Source organism: Gambusia affinis, linkage group LG01 (genome assembly GCF_019740435.1).
Source record: "Gambusia affinis linkage group LG01, SWU_Gaff_1.0, whole genome shotgun sequence".
Classification (NCBI taxonomy): Eukaryota; Metazoa; Chordata; class Actinopteri; order Cyprinodontiformes; family Poeciliidae; genus Gambusia; species Gambusia affinis.
The window spans coordinates 30,937,271-30,957,136 of record NC_057868.1 but is presented as its reverse complement, the minus strand read 5'-3'; the positions used below and the strand labels follow the sequence as shown (position 1 = coordinate 30,957,136).

Sequence of the window (19,866 nt, the reverse complement as noted above, 5' to 3'; positions counted from 1 at the left end):
GGTAATGTGATTCTGTTTGTTTAACACAGGCTGCAGTTCTCATTAATTACAGCTTGAAACAACATAATCAGACTATACATCCAATGGAGGACAGGACATTTTTCTTTTCCATTTCTTTTTCCAATAGACAGTCACTTACACTAAGATAATTGGAGGTTCCAGTTGTCAGTATAATCTATCACTTCTTATTATTCTGTTGCCATGACTACTGTTAACAACAGCCAAGAAAAAAACAATTTCTTAGAGTTAAAAATTAAATATATTTTTAGAATAATAGCATTATATCTCCAGTCCTCAACAACAATCACATCTACTCGTGTGAGCTTTGGGGTAAAGTAGTTACCCACATAAAATGTATTTTTTGCTCTGCCTGTTATAATTGAACATGGCAGTGTTGCTGTGTGAAATGCCAGATTAAAAAAATAATTTGTAGGCATTAAACAGATGGTTAGTCATCTTTATTCTGCTGCCCTTTTTTTACTTTGTATACAATCCATTAAGCACACAGTGGTGGTAGGAAGGTCACTGAGCCGCCACTATTTCTTGCAAATTGGAATGAAACCGTTACCCATCTGCCTCTAGACTTGGCCGGACTGCTCTGATGATCAGAACATGAGAATTGTACTGCTGTAATTTGGAAAAGTAGGTCAGTGTTTTGTATTTGGCCATTACTAAGGGCAGAACCCTGTCGCCTAACTGCCTATTGGGGTTTTGGGTATAAGGGTGGATGTATTACAGTTGATATAAAATGACAGGTTTATTAGAAATGTTCTTGCACTAAACGAAGAGACGGAAGCGATGATGCAGAACTCTGTCATATATAGCATGGGTCTATAAAAGTCTTGATTTACTTTTTGCTTGTAGCTATAAAATAACAGATCAGTTTTTTTTTGTTCCAGTCTTACCCCCAGTTCTTGCAAAGCTGAACTTCTTAACACTAGAGAGAGATCATTTTGTGTGGGTGGGTGTGTCAGAGCTCTCAAATGTGTCTGTGTGCAAATGGTCCCAGCTGCTCCCCTTGTTGGTTGTTTCCGTCAGTTAGAAAAAAAAGGGGAAAGCATATGAAAAACATATTATTACACATTGAGCTGGTTCTTAGGGGGGGATAGACTAAATATCCCCCCCTAAGTATCTTCTGTAGTGCATTAGTGATTTTTAGTAATTTTTCTTCTGTAAATATCTTCTGTAGTGCATTAGTGATTTTTAGTAATTTTTTGCTATAATGTAGACCTGATTAAAACAGCAATGAAAATAATCAGACCAATCATTGAGCGGTGTATTATTTGCTCAGCCAGATCTCCGATTGGAGAGGCTTGGTGATTTTCTCTTCCTACACATGCTGCCACCAGAATACGAGGGAGGAGAGCTAAAACAGCCATCTGCGCAGTCCTCGCCTTAACTGGCTGCCTCCCGCTCTGTCACTGTAATTGGCCTAGTAACCATAACGACGCCTACTCCCCTGGGGTGCAGGCGCGTGGACCTGGGAGATCTCATCCAGACAGATTGCCTGGCAGAAAGAGGAAGCGGCAGGCAGATTACAGGCAGGCACAGATAAGGCTCCTTTTGCATTGCAAATGACTGAGGTTGTGAATGCTCCAAGCTGGTGCTGTTACAGCTTCCAGAGATAAAGAAACCAGATTCCTGCTCTGACGCCGACGTACGAGGGCAACGGGAGGCCTATTGAATTCCTGCCTCCCTCCTGAGACCCCCAAGGCTTTTTTTCCTCCATACTGTAGCAGTTGAACAATAGAATCAGTAAACAGACACAAACAGATGTGTTCTTGTTATTAAATGATTGCTGTGGTTAAATAATTAAAACAATGACTTTATTACCTAGTACTACATTACAAACAGAAAACCCTGTTCACATACAACCAGATTGAAAGCTGAGAAAATAACACAGGTTCCCTAGCTTGCTGTTATGGCCTTAATGACTATTTTTTACTGTGTAATAGTAGAGGAACTAGTCTCTGCACACACAGCAAAGTCTCAGTCGGCTTACTGATAGTGTTTTCCTTGACTTGCAGGTATTCTCCCTTTTGAAGATTTAATTTTTCAGCCTTTGTTAAAAGCATGATGACGATAATTTAGCGTTGTGTTTGACCATGATTTCTGCTCTTACTAAAGGATCACTACACTTCTGATTATTGGCCTTTCCAATGTCAGAATAAAACATCAGATGCAGGCAGAGCCGCTGGAAGCATTAACCGCTGCTGAATCATTATAGACTTCAGAGAGCGGAGAGAATTCATGTACCAGCTGCGTATCACTGAGCTTCTGCAGCCCAATTATCTGAGTCTTACATTTTTATGATTGGGGATCAGCCTTTCAGTCAGGCTTCCTAATGAGCCTCATGAGTGTTATTAGTGCATGGCATGTAGAACACTGAATGCACTAATACACGTATCCATTTATAGCATGTGTCTACTTTCTCCTGGTGCAGCTTCCCGGTTGTTTTGAAAGCTTTATGCCTTTCAGTCTTATGATTGGTGTCTACTTCAGGCAGAAAGCATTTCTTTTGCAAAGCTTTCCTCTGAAACGCTGCTGTATTATCGTCTGTGTTTGGTATTCTTCGCCACTGGAGTCCACGGCTCTTCCTGTGTGCGTTAAAAGCTTTTAGTGCTGGTGGAACCCCTGTGAGTCTTCCACCTCCTGCTCCTTCTCCATAGAAGGGTCAGCGTGCATCAGTATGACTACAGCTTTGGGTGATGCAGAATGGCTGACTGTGAGGCGTGCTTGCATGAATTGTAAATAGGACATGAGTGTATGTGTGTTGAGTCTGTGAAATTGCCCAGGCCTGTGTGTAAATAATAGCCCAACGGCTCTGTGCTTTGCAGAGAGTCGGTGGCTCTGTGCCAGGAAACATTTCTGCCTCCCTGGTTAGCATTTCTCTCACCTCCTTATTCTACTCTCACTCTCATGTTGTTTAGCACTGCAACACTTTTCAGTCATCTCACCTTAAACCGTCTCCATTTTCTCTTCCTACACATGAAGAGCTGTTTTTGTGCTGTGACACAGTTTTTCTGTGACTTGTGATTTGGTGGTGCTGACCATAGGAACGTGCTAAAGCAGCAAAAGACAAGATCAGTAGTAAGCTGCAAGGCGGCACTGGAGAGATGACCTTCAGGATGAAAGTGAATCTGTATGTAATTTCTCCCCCATCCTCCAATTTACAGAAGAGTAAATGATTAGCTGCTATGTGTTACTCATTATAGCAAATGCCATGTGTGTGAGATAGATGAACAGCAGTGTTGTAAAACCAAAGAACTAGTGCTGTGATACAGGTTTTGCATGTTTTTCATCCTAATAATACATGGTATAACATGTAAAGTGAAAATGCACCAAAATGACTAAAAGTGAAATGGCAAGAAGGCCTTTAAAAAATATTTTTAATTCTGACTTCATATTTTCTTATTGTTCTAAAAGAGAAATAGTAATCAGCTAAAATCTCTACTGGCAAGTCAAAACTTAACCAAAAACTGAAGAATGGAGTTGACCTTCAAATTCTGATTGGTGGATCACCAAAAAGGTTTTAAATCCCAGACAAAAATAAAAAGTCTGCTTGGTTCATATACAGTCTTGGGTCATTCTCTGGAAACCACAAGCTTGTTGGACACATTTGAACTCCATCCCTCTAGAGCCCGCTAAATATAGAATTAACACACAGCTCGGAGCAATTTGTGTTAAACTCGCTGGATGCGCAGTGGCCTGCGAATTTAGTCCAAAGGGAAGAGGAAGGAAACGAGCAGGACTATTTATCATCACAGTTTATGACTCCACGTGAGCTGAGATTCACGAGGCAGGAGATTCTATTCAGTGTGTGTGTATTTGCTGTTTTTTGGTCCCTCGCTGCTCCCCGCTTCCTCTGCAGTTGCATACAATGAGAACCCTTCCACTGATCAGCCTTCAAGGTTGCTGAATCACTGCTTTGGCATCCAGAGTTGACCCCGGCTCTCCAGCCTTCTGTGTATGAGTAACAGAACCGGTCGACACCACACAGCTTCATTGTTTAGCATTCGCTACAGGCTCTCAGAGCCCAAGAATGCTGCTGAGGAGACAAAAATCTCAGTTAAAATGTTATGCACTAAAATGTTATTTTATTACATTAGTGCAGGTCTACGTCTGTCAGCCCACAAATTCTCAGTCATACACTGTAATCCAGTGATTGCATCGAAGTCAGCTGTAATCTATCTCAGATTTTGAAGAGCTTCCCTCTAGTTTATATTATAGATGCTATGAGTGGGTTTTAGGTGTTTTCATACTGATTCACTCGTATTAGCTATATCTAGAGTCTAGCAGTATTTTATGACCTCTGTGCTTCCTTCACTCCTACAACAGCACCATCTTAGCCAGGAACAGAGAAAAACAAAATAAGGCGATATATGTGTATTTTAGCTCCACTGTGCCTCTGAGCACAGATGTATTGATCTATTTTTCACCTGGAAGACCCCGATGCCCCACACCTCTCCTCCCCCTTACAGGTCAAGTGAATCATATACAGAATGCTTATGCGTTAGAAAAACAAACAGTGAATGCGTTGGTCTGTGTTTCATCTGCTTTGCATTCCTTTTCCATGTAAAGTTTTGAAACAGAGAAATGTTTTTTTTAACCATAGCCTGTGTGTCCTGTCATTTTCTCAACCTTTTAGTCAGCGGCTTTGTCTTTGAAGGTTGCAACATTGTTCAGATTAGAAGACATACAGCATCACGAGTCCCGCCATGTTGAGCCATGTGTCTTTCATAGCAACTCTTGCTAAGTTGCAGTGTTTGTTTTCAAGTTTATATCTGCAAAACAAATCTAAACCGAACCCACCATAAATAAACACTAACACTTCTTTACATAAAGAACATTTCATTTAATACTAAATTATAAAAATAGGAGCACACTTCCTCCTTCTGAAGTTTGTATCAGCTCACCCACGCGGCAGTCTGTTGTGATTCACTTCAACACACTGATCTTCAGTTTTTATATGTGAAATTGTATGAGGAAGTCATGATTCTGAAAAGATGAGGAAATCAAAACAAGACTAGAGTTCAAGAATCTTCTCCTCAGACGTGAGGTTGAAGATCATTACGGTTCTGCACTTTGTCTTTTGAATTACAGTCTAGCTTATATAAACCAGCACAACTGCAACATATGGTCGGCTAAAGATGAATTATAAATTGAGTTGGCCGCTGACTGAAGGATTACAGCCTTGGCCACGTGCAATCACTGTTCCCTCCCTCAAAAGTAGCCTAAACTCTTGCCCCTGTGGGGAACTGAGATTAAGCTCAATGGGTCAGTGGGGTTTTGGCAGGGGACTCTGTTTGCTTCAGTGATAGCCCTCTTTAGATTGAACTGATTGTCCCCTCAGAAACCAAGCCTGCTTTCATATTATAATGATAGGATTCCCCTGATTTTGATTGGTTCCTGTGTGTTTAATAACATTTTGATCAAACACGGCCCCCTGCTGATTATTGATATGATTTCCTTTCTTGGCATGCGGCACAATTTGAAAAGACATTTAGGACACACTGTAATCCACAATTTAAAGCACAAATTGTCTATTGACCTAGACAGGCTTTCTATAAAATCCCCACTACTGGTTATGTATTTACCGACCAACCACCTCCACATAGGTAGGAGATTGTTTATACTCGAGATATAGAGACATTTTCTGTTGATGGAAAATGGTTGAATTTCTCCTGGTTCGTTAGTCAGAAGCTAAAGATTTTAATAAACTGATGCAACCTCCTCATTCTGCAAGATCCAGCTGACTGGAACACTCTTCGAAACATTCATAAAATAAAACAGGAAGCACTAAAGCTGCAAGAAGCTGTTTAAAAGGAAAACATATTCCACATGTTGTATTGTTTCTGCAGTTCATTGTGGCTGCAAGAAAGACCAAAACTTTAGTAGATAACATGAAGGCTAAGTGGAATACATGAAACTTCATTCTATCTTTTTGAGTTTTAAGCCTATGAATCTGATGGCAAAGTGTTTGAAATGTTTGCAACCTTTTTGAAACATTTCCAAAAGAATGTACAGACTATTTTAATAATCCTCACCATGCTGATCAATGATATAAGTTGCTAAAAACAATCTTGCATCTTATTTTAGCAAAAATATTGCTTCACAGTAGCGTCTTTCTCCTTCACACACACCTATTCCCTTAAAGTAATTAGTTAACACTCAAGGCAGGAATGATAGAAAACAATATCGTCAATGGTCCTTTATGTTCCATAGTAGAGTAAAGAGAATGATGAGTTTGGATGTTTGCCACAGATGTTTATATTTCTTTTTTTGTACTCATCTTTGTATTTTATCTCATTTGTAAGATTGATTCTACCATCTGAGCAAATAAAAAAACCGTTGGGACATTCCTCAACTCCTTTGAGCAAGTTGTGGCAATGGTTTAATAAGTTGTGGTTTACCTCTGGAAGGTGTGTTGATGAGAATCTGTTAGCAGATGGTGCGAACCTTAAGAGAGATTTAATCTATTCTTCCACTAAGTTTCCCCCAGAAAATTTGCTAAACCCGGGGGTTGGGCGTTAGGATAGTCAGTCATCCATTGGCCCGTTGTGTTTTTGAGTTAAACAATGTTTAAAGTTGACATGAAATTTGAAAATATCACTTAATAATTATGTGTTATTGAAAGATTGGAAAATTAGTCTTAAAAATGCAAACATTTTAAAAAAGACTCAAATAAATAAGTAATGCTTAACCTGATGGGATACACAAATAAAGCCTGGTGGCCCGCCAGGTTTATAATACTCTGGGGAAAACCCTGTTCCATCTGAATTTCTGCATGACTGGGAGCCATCGGTTAGTCGTATTGCACAAAACCTTTCCACAATTTCCTATTTTACAAATGCACAAATTTGTCCAGGTTCTGCAAGTAGGTCAGTTTGACAAATACAAATATAAAAGTGTTTTTTTGTTTTTCTTTTTCTTGCTTGCTTAGAATCAATCACTGGGATTCATACAGTGCAGCAGCCAATTGTAGTAGGTGGTCACAGAGAGAGAGGGAAAAAAGGTCATGTTCTGCATCTCATGCGATTTTTAGATTACTCTGTGCACATTCGCTATGAGGAGAGATAAAAAAGAATATTTCCACCCAGACAACGACGGTTACGGGATTGAAAATGAAATCTGTTATCAGACGGGTGATTAGTTTGAGAAAGCGGTGCATGCCCTAACCTAGTTTCCACTGTGATTAAGGTTTGTCTCTTTCAATGGTTTGGCGTTTCTGCCTTACAGGCTAATAACACATTAAGGTTGTATCAACAGGACAAAAATAAACATTTTCACTTCTCAAATTACATGACAGTTCGTTGCCTTTTAATGCTGAGAAAAATTAGAGGCCGGAGCTTTATGTCATATGTCATATATTTTAATCTTTATAAAGTTGACCCTCTCCTCATCCGATCTTGTGATCTTCTCCTGTTTTGCTATGATCTAAAGTATTAAAGAGCATTAAAAACAGTCCTTTCACAATCACTTAGACACTTGTCTGTTTGCTCTACTTTTGCTGTTTGCCTCTTTCCATCTGTGGGGTCACTGCAGTGCACGTGCTGGAGAGGCCAGCATCCTGCAGCCAAAGGAAGGGGGTGGGGGTTTGGTGGGTAAGACACTCTGATGCAGCCCAGATGGACCCTAAATGATAATCTCCACTGAGCGACGGGAGTGTTTTGGTAGATTCTGCTCCACAGTCCTCAGGTGAACCACTAAAGAAGAGATCAGCGTCAGTTTAAAACGAGTGAAGCACAAGCAAACGTTTCTTCCATCAACTCCTGACCCTTATATTCCAAAATGTGACACTCTCTTAGACACCATGTATCAAATATTATTTTTGTGGCACTAAAATAATATTTTCTGCACATTTAGGCCTTTGGACAAGCTTACACCAACCACAGGAAGGTGGCAGCAGATGGCGAAAGCCGGGAGGAGTCTCTGATCCAGGAGTCGGCCTGTAAGGAGGCCTACTATGAGCAGAGGGTCCTGGAGCTGCAGAACGAACTGCGACAGACACGCAACATCCTGACCAATACCCAGTCTGAGAATGAACGCCTTGTTGCCATCTCCCAGGAGATGAAAGAGGTAAGGAGTGATATGAAGCCCCTATTGTACAGCTTACCCTGTATTTGCTTTAATGAATAATGAATTATTTATATTTAATATTCTGGATTATGGCATTGCGCATCATTTAGCCAACACCACACAACGACTTGGAACATAAGTGAGCTCTTTTGCTGCAAGACATATTGGCCTTTTTATCTCTATTTTACTTGTTTTAATTTGTGTGTGTGTGTATAAAGTCTTTCAATTAGGAATTTGTGACTTCCTGTTTCCCAGGTGTACAGATATGATGAGAGATTGAGGCTGATTTCTTTTAGTCTCTTTTCAAAATGGAAAAGACAAACAGGTTACATATGAACACCAGTCTGCCTCAGTGCCATTCGTAAGTTATTAAACATTTATAAGTTTAAGTTAATTTTCAAGACAAGTATAGTCAGACCAAGATGAAAATTAGTGAAATAAACTGGGAATGTGACTGATATGGCAGTAAGAGGGCACACATTTTACTGCCATGCATATGCAGTCTCTGCAGTGAGTCTCTCTAAAGCTCACTGTTGGAGAACCAGAGAAAAAAAGTGACATCTTTTTGGGGGGAGAGGGGGTTACTGAGTCTCTATAGCAACAATTTGAAATGTTTTTGTACACATCATTACCATGGTAGCCAATTTCACTGGATGCTCTAGTATGGTTGTATGTTGCTGCATTAATTCTGCTGGATAAATACGTTAACTATCCAGGGTCTTTATTGTGTCTCTGATGGCAGAGATGCATTCTCATCTGCTTCTGACATGTTTTGACAACATTAATTACCTAATAATTAAGGAAATGCCTCCTCTTTGAACTGGATGTTCTTTACTCCACCCTATTATCATGTGAGGTGTGGCTATAATACTGAATAAAGTAGCTGGGCCAGGTATTTATTTGTATTTTTACAATGTAAAGCACTTTGAACTGCCTTGTTGCTTAAATGTGCTACAATAAACTTGATTGAATAACCCTGGGAAATGTGTCTACTCCAAAAAGGATCCCACACAAATAATTGACCAATTATCTTAGTTCAAATCCCTACATGAAAATAGTTCTCAGCCTGTTGCTTTTGCTGTTGCATCCTAGGCATGCTTCTTTATTAGATGACTCTCATCTCCCATAAAACAAACCTGTCTGTGTTTGTCTGAGGCTCAATCCAAACCACTTCTCAGCACACATTCCAGCAAGCTTATCCTAATATCATGTAAAAAGCCATTATTCTTGCCCTACTTTGGACAAAGCCTGCCCTCTTCATTGCTGCTATTTACATACATTCACAGCCAATTGACCTCATTTGAAGAGACAACAGCCCAGTTCAGGGCGTGAGCTGCGTGTCTTTGCCAGGAGTTGTGTGATGCATGTGCACCAATTTCTGTGTGCAATTCCACAAGTGATGATGACATTATGTTAGCAAGATAGCAGAACAGGCTGGAATTACATTGACAGGTGTGTTTGATGCAGCTGAGACAAGAGGACATGAAAGGATGAAATGAGATGAACAGAGAGGCAGGTGGAGGCCTTTGGGAATGATTTGTTACTTTGATGATGAGGTCTATGTTCCCTTGGCGGCCAAGTCAAAACTGGAATAATAATGAAGGGATTATTAGTAGAAGACTGGATGGTGAGATGAGCTTTATGGGAACGAAGGGAACAGACACCTGGAGCGTTTTTGTTTAAGTTTCATCATCTTAAGTTTTTATAGCACATTAATGAAGCTACATGTATCACCTTGAATCTTGCTTCTGACTTTGTCTTCTTCTCTTAGTAGAGATGCACTGATCAAAAATATTGTGGACAAATTCTGGTCCCAGCTTTTTGACCTGCAGATGATCATTTTAGCCAAATCAGAGAAAGACAGCAATCACTGTTAAAAAGGATTTTAGAAATTGTTGACAGTGTCATGTGTTCTGGCCCATCTGCCTGCTTTGTTTTCCTCCTCAGCCCTTACCTCTCCAATCAGCTCATCTGGCTCACCTGCATGCTGCTGCACAATCAGGCTCATGTCATCCACCTGTTCACCAGCAGTTATATTCAGCTCTCAGGCAGGCAGACGGTGCCAGATTTTTGAAAGCCTTTGTGTGAGTAGATATCCAGCGTTTCCTCTGTACCTGACCACGATCTTGACCACGTTTTTGCCTCTCGGAGTTTACTGCCCTGTCTAGCCCTTGTCGGATTTTCTACTGGATTCTGGTTTCCGGACGTGACCCTGTTTCTGCTTTTTGACTTCTGCCTCTGCCTCGCCCCTGGATTTGTCCACCTGAAATTGCCTGCACGTGCTGGACCCTTTGCTGTACCCTGACCACTGATCTTCGCCTGTTCCTCAGATAAGTTACCTCTTACTGCCTTTTCATCCTGACCCCTCTCCCAGATCAACCCCAAGGGACTGCTTGTTGTCACAAGCTACCTAGACTGTGTTTTTCCCTCCCACTACACCTCTAGAAGAAGCTCCTGTCCTGTTACTGGGGGTTGCCGGTCCCATATCCTGATTCCTCATTAAAGGCTTGTTTCTTTAACTTTGTGTCTGACTGAAATTTCGGGTCCTCAGCTCTGATCGTTACAGAAAAATCTGGCCATTAAAGATGGACTCTTCGTCAGCACAACAGTGGCGCACCAATGTTGATTCAATTAATCGGCTTAATGCGGGCATGAATGAAATCATTACCATGCTTCGTGACATGTCTCCTTCTCATGAGCAGGCACAACCACAGGCCCCTCCCCAGCCAGCTCCGATGGGCCCTGCGTTCCAGCCTGCTGCTGTTAAGGAGCCTCGTCTGACCCCTCCTGAGCTGTTCAAGGGAGACTCTGACCAGTGTCGTGCTTTTCTCACGCAGTGTGAGATTCACTTCGAGCTGCAGCCCTCCTCTTTCCCTACTGAACGTTCAAGAGTAGCTTTTGTGATCTCACTTTTGTCCGGCAAGGCCAAACAGTGGGGTACAGCAGAATGGCAGAATGAATCAGTTTCCTGTTTGACCTACTCTGCTTTTTCTAAGGAACTGATTAGGGTTTTTGACCCCATCCTCCCTGAGAGAGAGGCAGCTAGGGGCCTACTTTCCTTAAAACAGGGAAGTAAGAGCGTGGCTTCTTATATCATTGACTTTCACTTGTTATCTGCTGACAGTAACTGGAATCAGGAGGCATTAATGGATGTGTTCATGCAAGGTCTTAGTGAAGATATCAAGGATGAGTTGGCCACTCGAGATTATCCTAAATCTCTCAAGGACCTTGAGGACTTGGCAACTAGGATAGATCTTCGTCTCACTGAGAGGAGAAGGGAGAGACGTCACAGAGGGGGCTCATCTGCTCCATTCTGCTACTCGGGCCCCTGTTCTGAAGCACCAAGCTTCCCCCTCCCCTCAGCTGAAGCACCAGATCCTGAGCCAATGCAGCTGGGGAGAACAAAGATTTCCATGGAGGAACGTTCTCGCAGAAGGCAGTTTAATTTATGTTTTTATTGCGGAGGCAAGGGTCACAGGGCTGCCAAGTGTCCGTTTAAAGGGTCAGGCTCGGTAGATGAGAGGAGAGAGCTACTGAGCCATAGTATTTGGTCCATCTCCTCATCATTTTCTTTCTCTGCTAACATTGTGGTCTCCTCCATCCCCCACCAGGTATCAGTCTTCATTGACTCAGGAGCTGATACTGAGTTTATGGATGAGTCTTTTGCCAAGGGCCTAAATATCAAACTCCTCACTACTCCATCGATCCATAATGTTCTGGCTTTGGATGGACATCCTATTAGCCGGTCCCACCTCATCACAGAAAAGGTCAGTCTGACGCTTGGGGGTAATCATAAGGAGGAGATTGTTTTTATTATTATCCAATCACCACAACTACCCATTGTTTTGGGGGCCTCATGGCTTAAGAAACACAACCCTCACATCGACTGGCAGGCCAAGGAGATCTTGGGCTGGTCAAAGTCCTGCTCTGCCACTTGTTTGCTTTCCGCTTGCACCCCTTCTGTTCCAGACAATGCCATTGAGGAGACTTACCCTGACTTATCCAGGGTGCCATCTGATTACCATGACCTGAAGGAGGTGTTCAATAAGTCCCGGGCCACTGCGCTTCCCTTTCATAGGCCCTACGATTGTGCCATTGAGCTCCTTCCAGGTACGTCACCCCCTAAAGGGCGTTTATATTCACTGTCTGCTCCCGAGAACGAGGCAATGAGGAGATATGTCGAGGACTCCCTCAAGGCTGGAATCATTCGGCCATCCTCATCTCCTGCTGGTGCAGGGTTTTTTTTTGTTGGCAAGAAGGATGGGTCTCTAAGGCCATGTATAGATTACAGGGGCCTTAATGCCATTACAGTTAAGAATCGGTATCCTCTTCCCCTCATGAATTCGGCTTTTGATCAGATTCAGGGAGCCAAGTTTTTCACAAAGTTAGACTTGCGCAATGCATACCATCTTGTTCGCATCAGAGAAGGAGATGAATGGAAGACCGCATTCAACACCCCCACTGGTCATTATGAGTATTTGGTCATGCCTTTCGGGTTAACCAATGCACCAGCGGTCTTCCAAGCTCTGGTCAATGATGTCTTGAGGGATATGGTTGGGCAGTTTGTATTTGTCTACCTGGATGACATTCTTATCTACTCTCGGGACCTGGATTCCCACAAGTGCCATGTTCGATCTGTTCTTCTTCGTCTTCTCCAGAATCACCTTTTTGTTAAGGCGGAGAAATGTGAGTTTCACACTACTACCACCTCTTTTCTGGGCTACATAATCTCACCCGACAAGGTGATCATGGATCCCTCTAAGATTTCGGCTGTTGCAGAATGGCCCACGCCCACTGACCGCAAACAGTTGCAGAGATTTCTTGGATTTGCAAACTTTTACCGCGCTTCATTCGCAACTATAGCCAAGTAGCATCTCCACTTCATGCCATTACCTCGTCCAAGGTCCAGTTTACGTGGAGCAAACAGGCAGATGAGGCCTTCACTAAACTGAAGTCCCGGTTCACCACTGCTCCTATTCTTCCCCTGACCCTGCAAGGCAGTTCATTGTGGAGGTCGATGCTTCTAGCACTGGGGTAGGTGCTGTCCTTAGTCAGAGAACCTCTGATGGTCGGATTCATCCTTGTGCTTTCTTTTCTAGGACTTTATCCAGCGCTGAACGTAACTATGATGTGGGGGAAAGAGAACTGTTGGCTGTTAAGTTAGCCCTTGAGGAATGGAGACACTGGCTGGAGGGGCCAAAGACCCATTTCTCGTTTGGACAGACCACAAGAACCTGGAGTACTTGAAGGCAGCAAACGACTCAATCCCAGACAAGCGAGGTGGGCTCTGTTTTTGGACGGTTTAATTTTGCGCTCTCTTACAGACCTGGGACCAGAAACACAAAACCAGATGCCTTGTCAAGAATTTGTGAATCCTCTGATTTGAGGGAGTGGTGCAGAAGGTTTCATCCTCCCTGACTCAGTAAGGCTGACGGTGACCATGTTGGAGCTGGAGAAGGAGGTCAGGAGGCGACTCAAGACCTACTGGTTCCAGCCTCATGCCCCTCGGACAGACTGTTTGTCCCAGAACACCTGGTTCCCAAGGTACTCAAGTTCTGCCATAAGTCCCGTCTGTTTTGTCATCCAGGCATCAGTAAAACCTTACAGATTGTTCAGTCTCAATTCTGGTGGAGCTCCCTAACCAAGGATGTTAAGGAATTCATTACGGCCTGTCATCAATGCTGTCAAGCCAAGTCATCTCGGCGCCCACCCTCAGGACTGCTGGCCCCTTCCCATCCCATCCCGCCCTTGGTCACACATTGCCATGGACTTTGTCACTGGTTTGCCTGTTTCTAATGGTTTCACTGTCTTGTTAACCGTCATTGACAGATTCTCTAAGATGGTCCATCTGGTCCCCCTCAAGACACTCCCTTCTGCAAAGGAGATGGGGAGATTTTGGCACAGGAGGTGTTCCGCCTCCATGGGCTCCCCACGGACATTGTCTCAGACAGGGACCTCAGTTCGTCTCTCGCTTTGGAAGGAGTTCTGTGCCATGCTTGGCATATCCAGTTTGTCGTCAGGTTTCCATCCCCAGACTGATGGACAGACCGAGAGGGCTAACCAGGAGATTGAGACCAAACTCCGTATCCTTTGTGACGCTGACCCCACAAGGTGGTCACACAACCTGCCATGGGTGGAACAGGCCTTAAATGCTCTTCCCTCAAGCTCCACTGGTCTTTCACCCTTCTACATTGTCCACGGGTTCCAGCCACCAGTGTTCACTATTCAGGAGAGGGAGGCTAAAGTACCCTCTGCTCATGCTGCGCCATGAGGTGCCAACGGTTTGGAGAAGGGCAAGGAAAGCCATGATCAAGACATCAGAGGTGCAATCCAGGTCTGCCAATCGGCTGGGTTCCTGCACCAACCTACCAGGTTGGCCAGAAGGTCTGGCTGTCTTCCAAGGATCTCCCCTCACGGGTGGAGAGTCGGAAGTTGGCACCTCGTTCATTGGTCCCTTCCCAATCTCAAAGATTGTGAACCCGGTAGCGATCCGCCTACAGCTGCCCGTTCCATGAGAATTCACCCTACATTCCATGTGTCCCGGGTCAAGCCCTACACCGTGCCTCGCCTTGAGCCCGCCTCCAGGCCCCTCCTCCTCGCCCGGTTCCTGGATGGAGACCCCATCTACACGGTTCGCCGCATCCTCCGGTCCAGGAGGAGGGACGTGGCCTCCACTACCTGGTTGATTGGGAAGGCTATGGACCAGAGGAACGGACCTGGATTCCTGGACGTTTGTCATTGACAAGACCCTCCTGAGGGACTTCCACCGCCGCCACCCTGACCAACCTAGAGGTCCGTCGGGAGCGGACCTTAGGAGGGGTACTGTCATGTGTTCTGGCCCATCTGCCTGCTTTGTTTTCCTCCTCAGCCCTTACCTCTCCAATCAGCTCATCTGGCTCACCTGCATGCTGCTGCACAATCAGGCTCATGTCATCCACCTGTTCACCAGCAGTTATATTCAGCTCTCAGGCAGGCAGACGGTGCCAGATTTTTGAAAGCCTTTGTGTGAGTAGATATCCAGCGTTTCCTCTGTACCTGACCACGATCTTGACCACGTTTTTGCCTCTCGGAGTTTACTGCCCTGTCTAGCCCTTGTCGGATTTTCTACTGGATTCTGGTTTCCGGACGTGACCCTGTTTCTGCTTTTTGACTTCTGCCTCTGCCTCGCCCCTGGATTTGTCCACCTGAAATTGCCTGCACGTGCTGGACCCTTTGCTGTACCCTGACCACTGATCTTCGCCTGTTCCTCAGATAAGTTACCTCTTACTGCCTTTTCATCCTGACCCCTCTCCCAGATCAACCCCAAGGGACTGCTTGTTGTCACAAGCTACCTAGACTGTGTTTTTCCCTCCCACTACACCTCTAGAAGAAGCTCCTGTCCTGTTACTGGGGGTTGCCGGTCCCATATCCTGATTCCTCATTAAAGGCTTGTTTCTTTAACTTTGTGTCTGACTGAAATTTCGGGTCCTCAGCTCTGATCGTTACAGACAGGTTTGGTGTTTCGAACCATCTTTAGCAATTTGTAGTAGATCCAGCGCTATTCCAAACGATTACAACCACCTGCAATTAGCTGGGTTGTCAAACACCGAGCATTCTATTCACTGAACTATAAATATATACTGTGTTTTATTTATTTTTTTTGTTGTTATTTTATATTGTCTAATTGTCTGAAACGTAAATTTGACCACCCAAAATCACCATCTGGTTTCTTTGTACATCTGCATGGGACTAACTGTGTTTCCTGTTTCTCTTTCCGGTTTAATTATCTTTCCATAATATTGTTAGACCCAGCTGCTCATCCACAGCAGATTTAGCCCAGTGCTCTGTTTTTAAGGTCAAGTCCTCAATAAGGGAATTGATGAATTTCTGAAGAAACCTCATTTGTCCGTAGACATCTGCAAGACCGACTGCTGTTTTTTGAGTCGCTGTTCCAAACAGATGTCAGCAGTGCTTCTTACAGAGATTAGGGAAAGACTTAAAAATGGCATGCTCCTGCCAAAGACTTAAGTTCTGAAAAGCTCTAAATACAGCAATAATTAGGTCAGTTGCTGCTTCTCTGTGTTGGTGAAAGTTAGTATTATGGAAGTTAGATGTGCTCTACCACGCTATTGATCCACTGTGTAAAACATGCCTTGAGCCAACCATCTACTCAAAACATGGTTTCTTTTTCCTGTTACATTTTAGACATGGCATCCATCACCTGAGGATATTTATTACAAATACCTTCATGGTGGATTTAAATACAGAGCAGTTCTGATTTATTGTGTTACAGGGTGGTTCACTGGTGTCTTTCTGGCCAACACCACTCCCTTTATGACCATCGTGTTGTATTGCAATGGACTTCAGTCCACACTAATTAGTCGAATCAAAGGTTCTGATGTGTAAATTACCTCATGTATTCGAGATAATGGCACCCCACCAGTACCACTTTACTGGGTGCTAGGAGTGTGTTGTGGTGGGCAAATGAAGAAAGCCCAGGCACTGAGGCTGGCATTGTGACCACACTGGCAGCCCTGAAAGAAGCCTTTGTCTCTGGGATTTTGAGTTAGCCCTGAGCTGACGCTGGAAGAGGAGAGGGGGGAGGCACTAGGACATACTGAGATTGATACAAAATAAAAAGGAGACCTAAAATCCATTTTGAGAAGGAGCTGGGCTTAATGGGCACAAATCATTACCAATAGTGGATTGCTCTGCTTTTTTTAAGCATGCATGGCTAATTATGTAGAGTCAGGAGGTGGACTGAATGACTCAATTATCATAAGTTTAACATGGAATGCAACTGACAGTCTGCAACTGTAGCTTCTTTCTTTTATGTGATTGAAATGACTCTAGCCATACATGTCTGCATAGTTCTCTCAGTCTAAGAAACAATATATTTTAGTTAACAGCTTCCACTGACTCAGTATATTTGAAAAGAAAAATGCATCCAAACATCCTCAATTTGATGGTTTTTGTTCCACAACCAATTGTTTTAAAGCAAAATTTCACGTATCCGGAAGCTCCATTTACTTAACAGGATTTTGTTGCAGCTGAAGCATCTCAGCTGGTTCCATATTTCTCATTTAAACCAATCAGGCAGTTTCATGCCAAAATCTCATATGGTGGCACAAAGCAAAGATGAGACATATTCCACTGGTACGTCTCGGTCTATAGGATTATAGTCAGACAAAGAGCCAGTAACATTGTGAGGAGGCGCACGCTTATAGGCATGACTTCATTAAATCCTATCTCATGTACTGTGGGGAATGTGCTTCTAGTGATGCGCCTCATTATTTTCACAGAATAGAAAGCCCCAATGGATGAATGTCAGGACATTATCATGCAAAGCCATAGCCATGTTGTAAATGTTATCAGTGTGGTTTAGTCTATCTTCACACTGTGTTTTCCACCCAGAGAAAGAGTTTCTCTCTACGCCTCCATTTTAAAAAGCTGACGTTGGCCCTTAAATGATGAGATTTCTTGGCTCATTTTAACAGTTTGTAACCACAGGTTTTTCTTTCAGAGTGTGAAAGTGGAAGGACTGTTTACTGATAGAATAATTCTTCTAGGGGGAAAGGAAAAAGCTATGGTGCAAACAAGACCACTGTTTTTATTATACCCAGAAGAAATTTGAGGCTTCATGTTTTCAGTTGTGAAATAGTGATGCGCAGAGGCTCAAGAAGCTTTAGGAGTGCCAACACTCCTAAAGCCCTGCCTTGTGTTGAAAGGTCTAACTAGCGTCTTATAGAGATCCAAGGAAGGTTGCTCTTTGTTCCCTGTTATTATCGTCTACCGCCATGAGGCTAATGTAATAGGACTCCGAGTCCTGGAGGACTCCAGGGTGTTGATGTCTGCCTCCTCATCATTTCTCGTGGCATTAATGCTGAGATGGATCTGCACTGTTTTTTCTATGGCATTTTGGAGGAGGAGAGGGTGCAAGGAAAGATAAATGGAGAGAAGGCTGACAATGTGCTTCTTTAAAGGAAATCACCAAAACACCCGCCAAATATGAGGAGTGGGGGATAAGAATGGGTTATTACTGAGATGGATCGGTCTGTTTTAGCACCGTTATTCCTACTCCAGCTGGCACATGTGATTCACAACTTAATGAATTTCTGGGTTACTGTGTTTTACTACCTGTTTAGATACAGAACCTTGAAAAAACATTAGACTCCCTGAACTTTAGATTTTATTGCCTTCTAATTACAGGCAATGGATCTTATTTATTTTTTCAGTGATAGACGAACATACCCAAGGCTGAGGCAGAGATTCACCTTCCAGCAACACAAAGACCCCAAACATAAACAGTGACTTAGTTTAAAGCATTTTTGTGTGTTAGTGTAGCTTAGATTGAGTTAAAATCTAAACTCAGTTGAGAATTTGTGGAAGAATTTGAATATGTTTGCTGATGAATTTCATCCAATCAGAATCAATCACTAGGTGTGGAAAAACTGGTAGAGACCTCAGAGACATGGAAAGACTTGCAGCTGTAATTGTAACAAATTAATTATTCTTCAAAATATTGAGATGTGCATCTAATAGCTTGGTTCCTATATTTAGGGTGCATTTCTTAAACACCTTTAGGAGATTTTAAATTGATCCTTATAATTATTCATTTAACCGCAGTATCACTAGACCACAGAGATTTCCTGCTGTGGATCAATGTTTACTATTGAATCGACTACAGCTTATACATACACACACACACACAGGTCCTCACGGGCACTTCCATTAATGGGTGTAAACTCAGATTTTCCACCCTGATTCGATCTCACCCCTATGACCTCAAATTCACAAATGCACTGAGTGACGGGAATGAAAGAGTCACCTTGTAGGTTTCTATGTAATAACACAAAGGGAAAAGTATGACAAGCCAGTCACTTCTAGAGTTCTCTATGTTTTTATATGATCTGTTTTCTTTAGATGTACAACCTTGTCTGTGGTTTCATGATGAGTTGGAGCTCCATGCAAACAACGGCAGCCGCTCGCAGCAAAGACCAGGATAAAAGCGGATCGGCTTTCACCCTCCTTGTTCTTGACTGTGGCACAATGCCTCTGAGCTTTGATATTCTTTGGCCTTGTTCGCGTCGCTGCTCTACATCTGTTATTCATCCACTGTCTCTCCTGGAAGTGATTTGAGGTAGATTTGGCTTGGCGGATTTAGCATGAGTTCATATGACTTTGAAAGGATGTTGAAGGACGTGTCGGTTTGCTCCTCGTCCCTGACTTCAATTTATGGTGCAGAGAGATTGCAGGAAGACGTTTCCCTCGCTTCTACTTTTCAGATGTGATGGATGATAGATTTAGCATGTGGGGGGGGGTGTGATTGACGCATGGCTTTTAAAAGCACACGGATGCTGGGATAATGGAGGCGCAGTGGGGGTTGGGAAAATTAGAGCAATAAGGATGGTGAAATGGCTAGATGGAGGTCAGTGGTGTCAGTAGGAGTAGAGAAATGGAGTAAAAATAAGCACAGGGAAGCTGGTGCTCTGCCTCTCTGTCTGTCTCTCTGTTGTGGCATTTCGGGCTTCTGCACTTTGTGAGGAAATGTGTTTGGAAAGAACCGACAGATACATTTTGCTTAAGTGCAAAATGAATAAGACGGAGAGGGAAATTGAGGTCAAGGGGCTTTATGCGAAAGCAGAGAAGTAGGGCGAAATATGTATTTTCCCAGTCAGGATGGCTGAATGTATAAATAAAACAGTGTTGTACCATGTTATCGTCTATCCATCATTTTAGCAAGAGGTAGACTAAATGTAGAAGATTACAAAGAGATTGCTCTCTTTGTAATGGTAATCATGCTAATTG

General features: G+C 43.2%; 1 protein-coding gene across 6 annotated transcripts in view; it reads left to right on the top strand.

The window, feature by feature from the left end:
• The window catches only part of LOC122829148 (protein bicaudal D homolog 2-like), a 47,137-nt gene that overhangs the window by 8,324 nt on the left and 18,947 nt on the right, over positions 1–19,866 (top strand). For all 6 annotated transcript variants that reach the window (XR_006370334.1, XM_044113502.1, XM_044113510.1 and 3 more), the window contains exon 2: positions 7,867–8,079. Coding sequence is in view for 5 of the 6 variants with exons in the window: in XM_044113502.1 (XP_043969437.1) it covers positions 7,867–8,079 (213 nt within the window). In the remaining variant the exon portion in view is untranslated. The remainder of the gene's footprint in view (positions 1–7,866; positions 8,080–19,866) is intronic.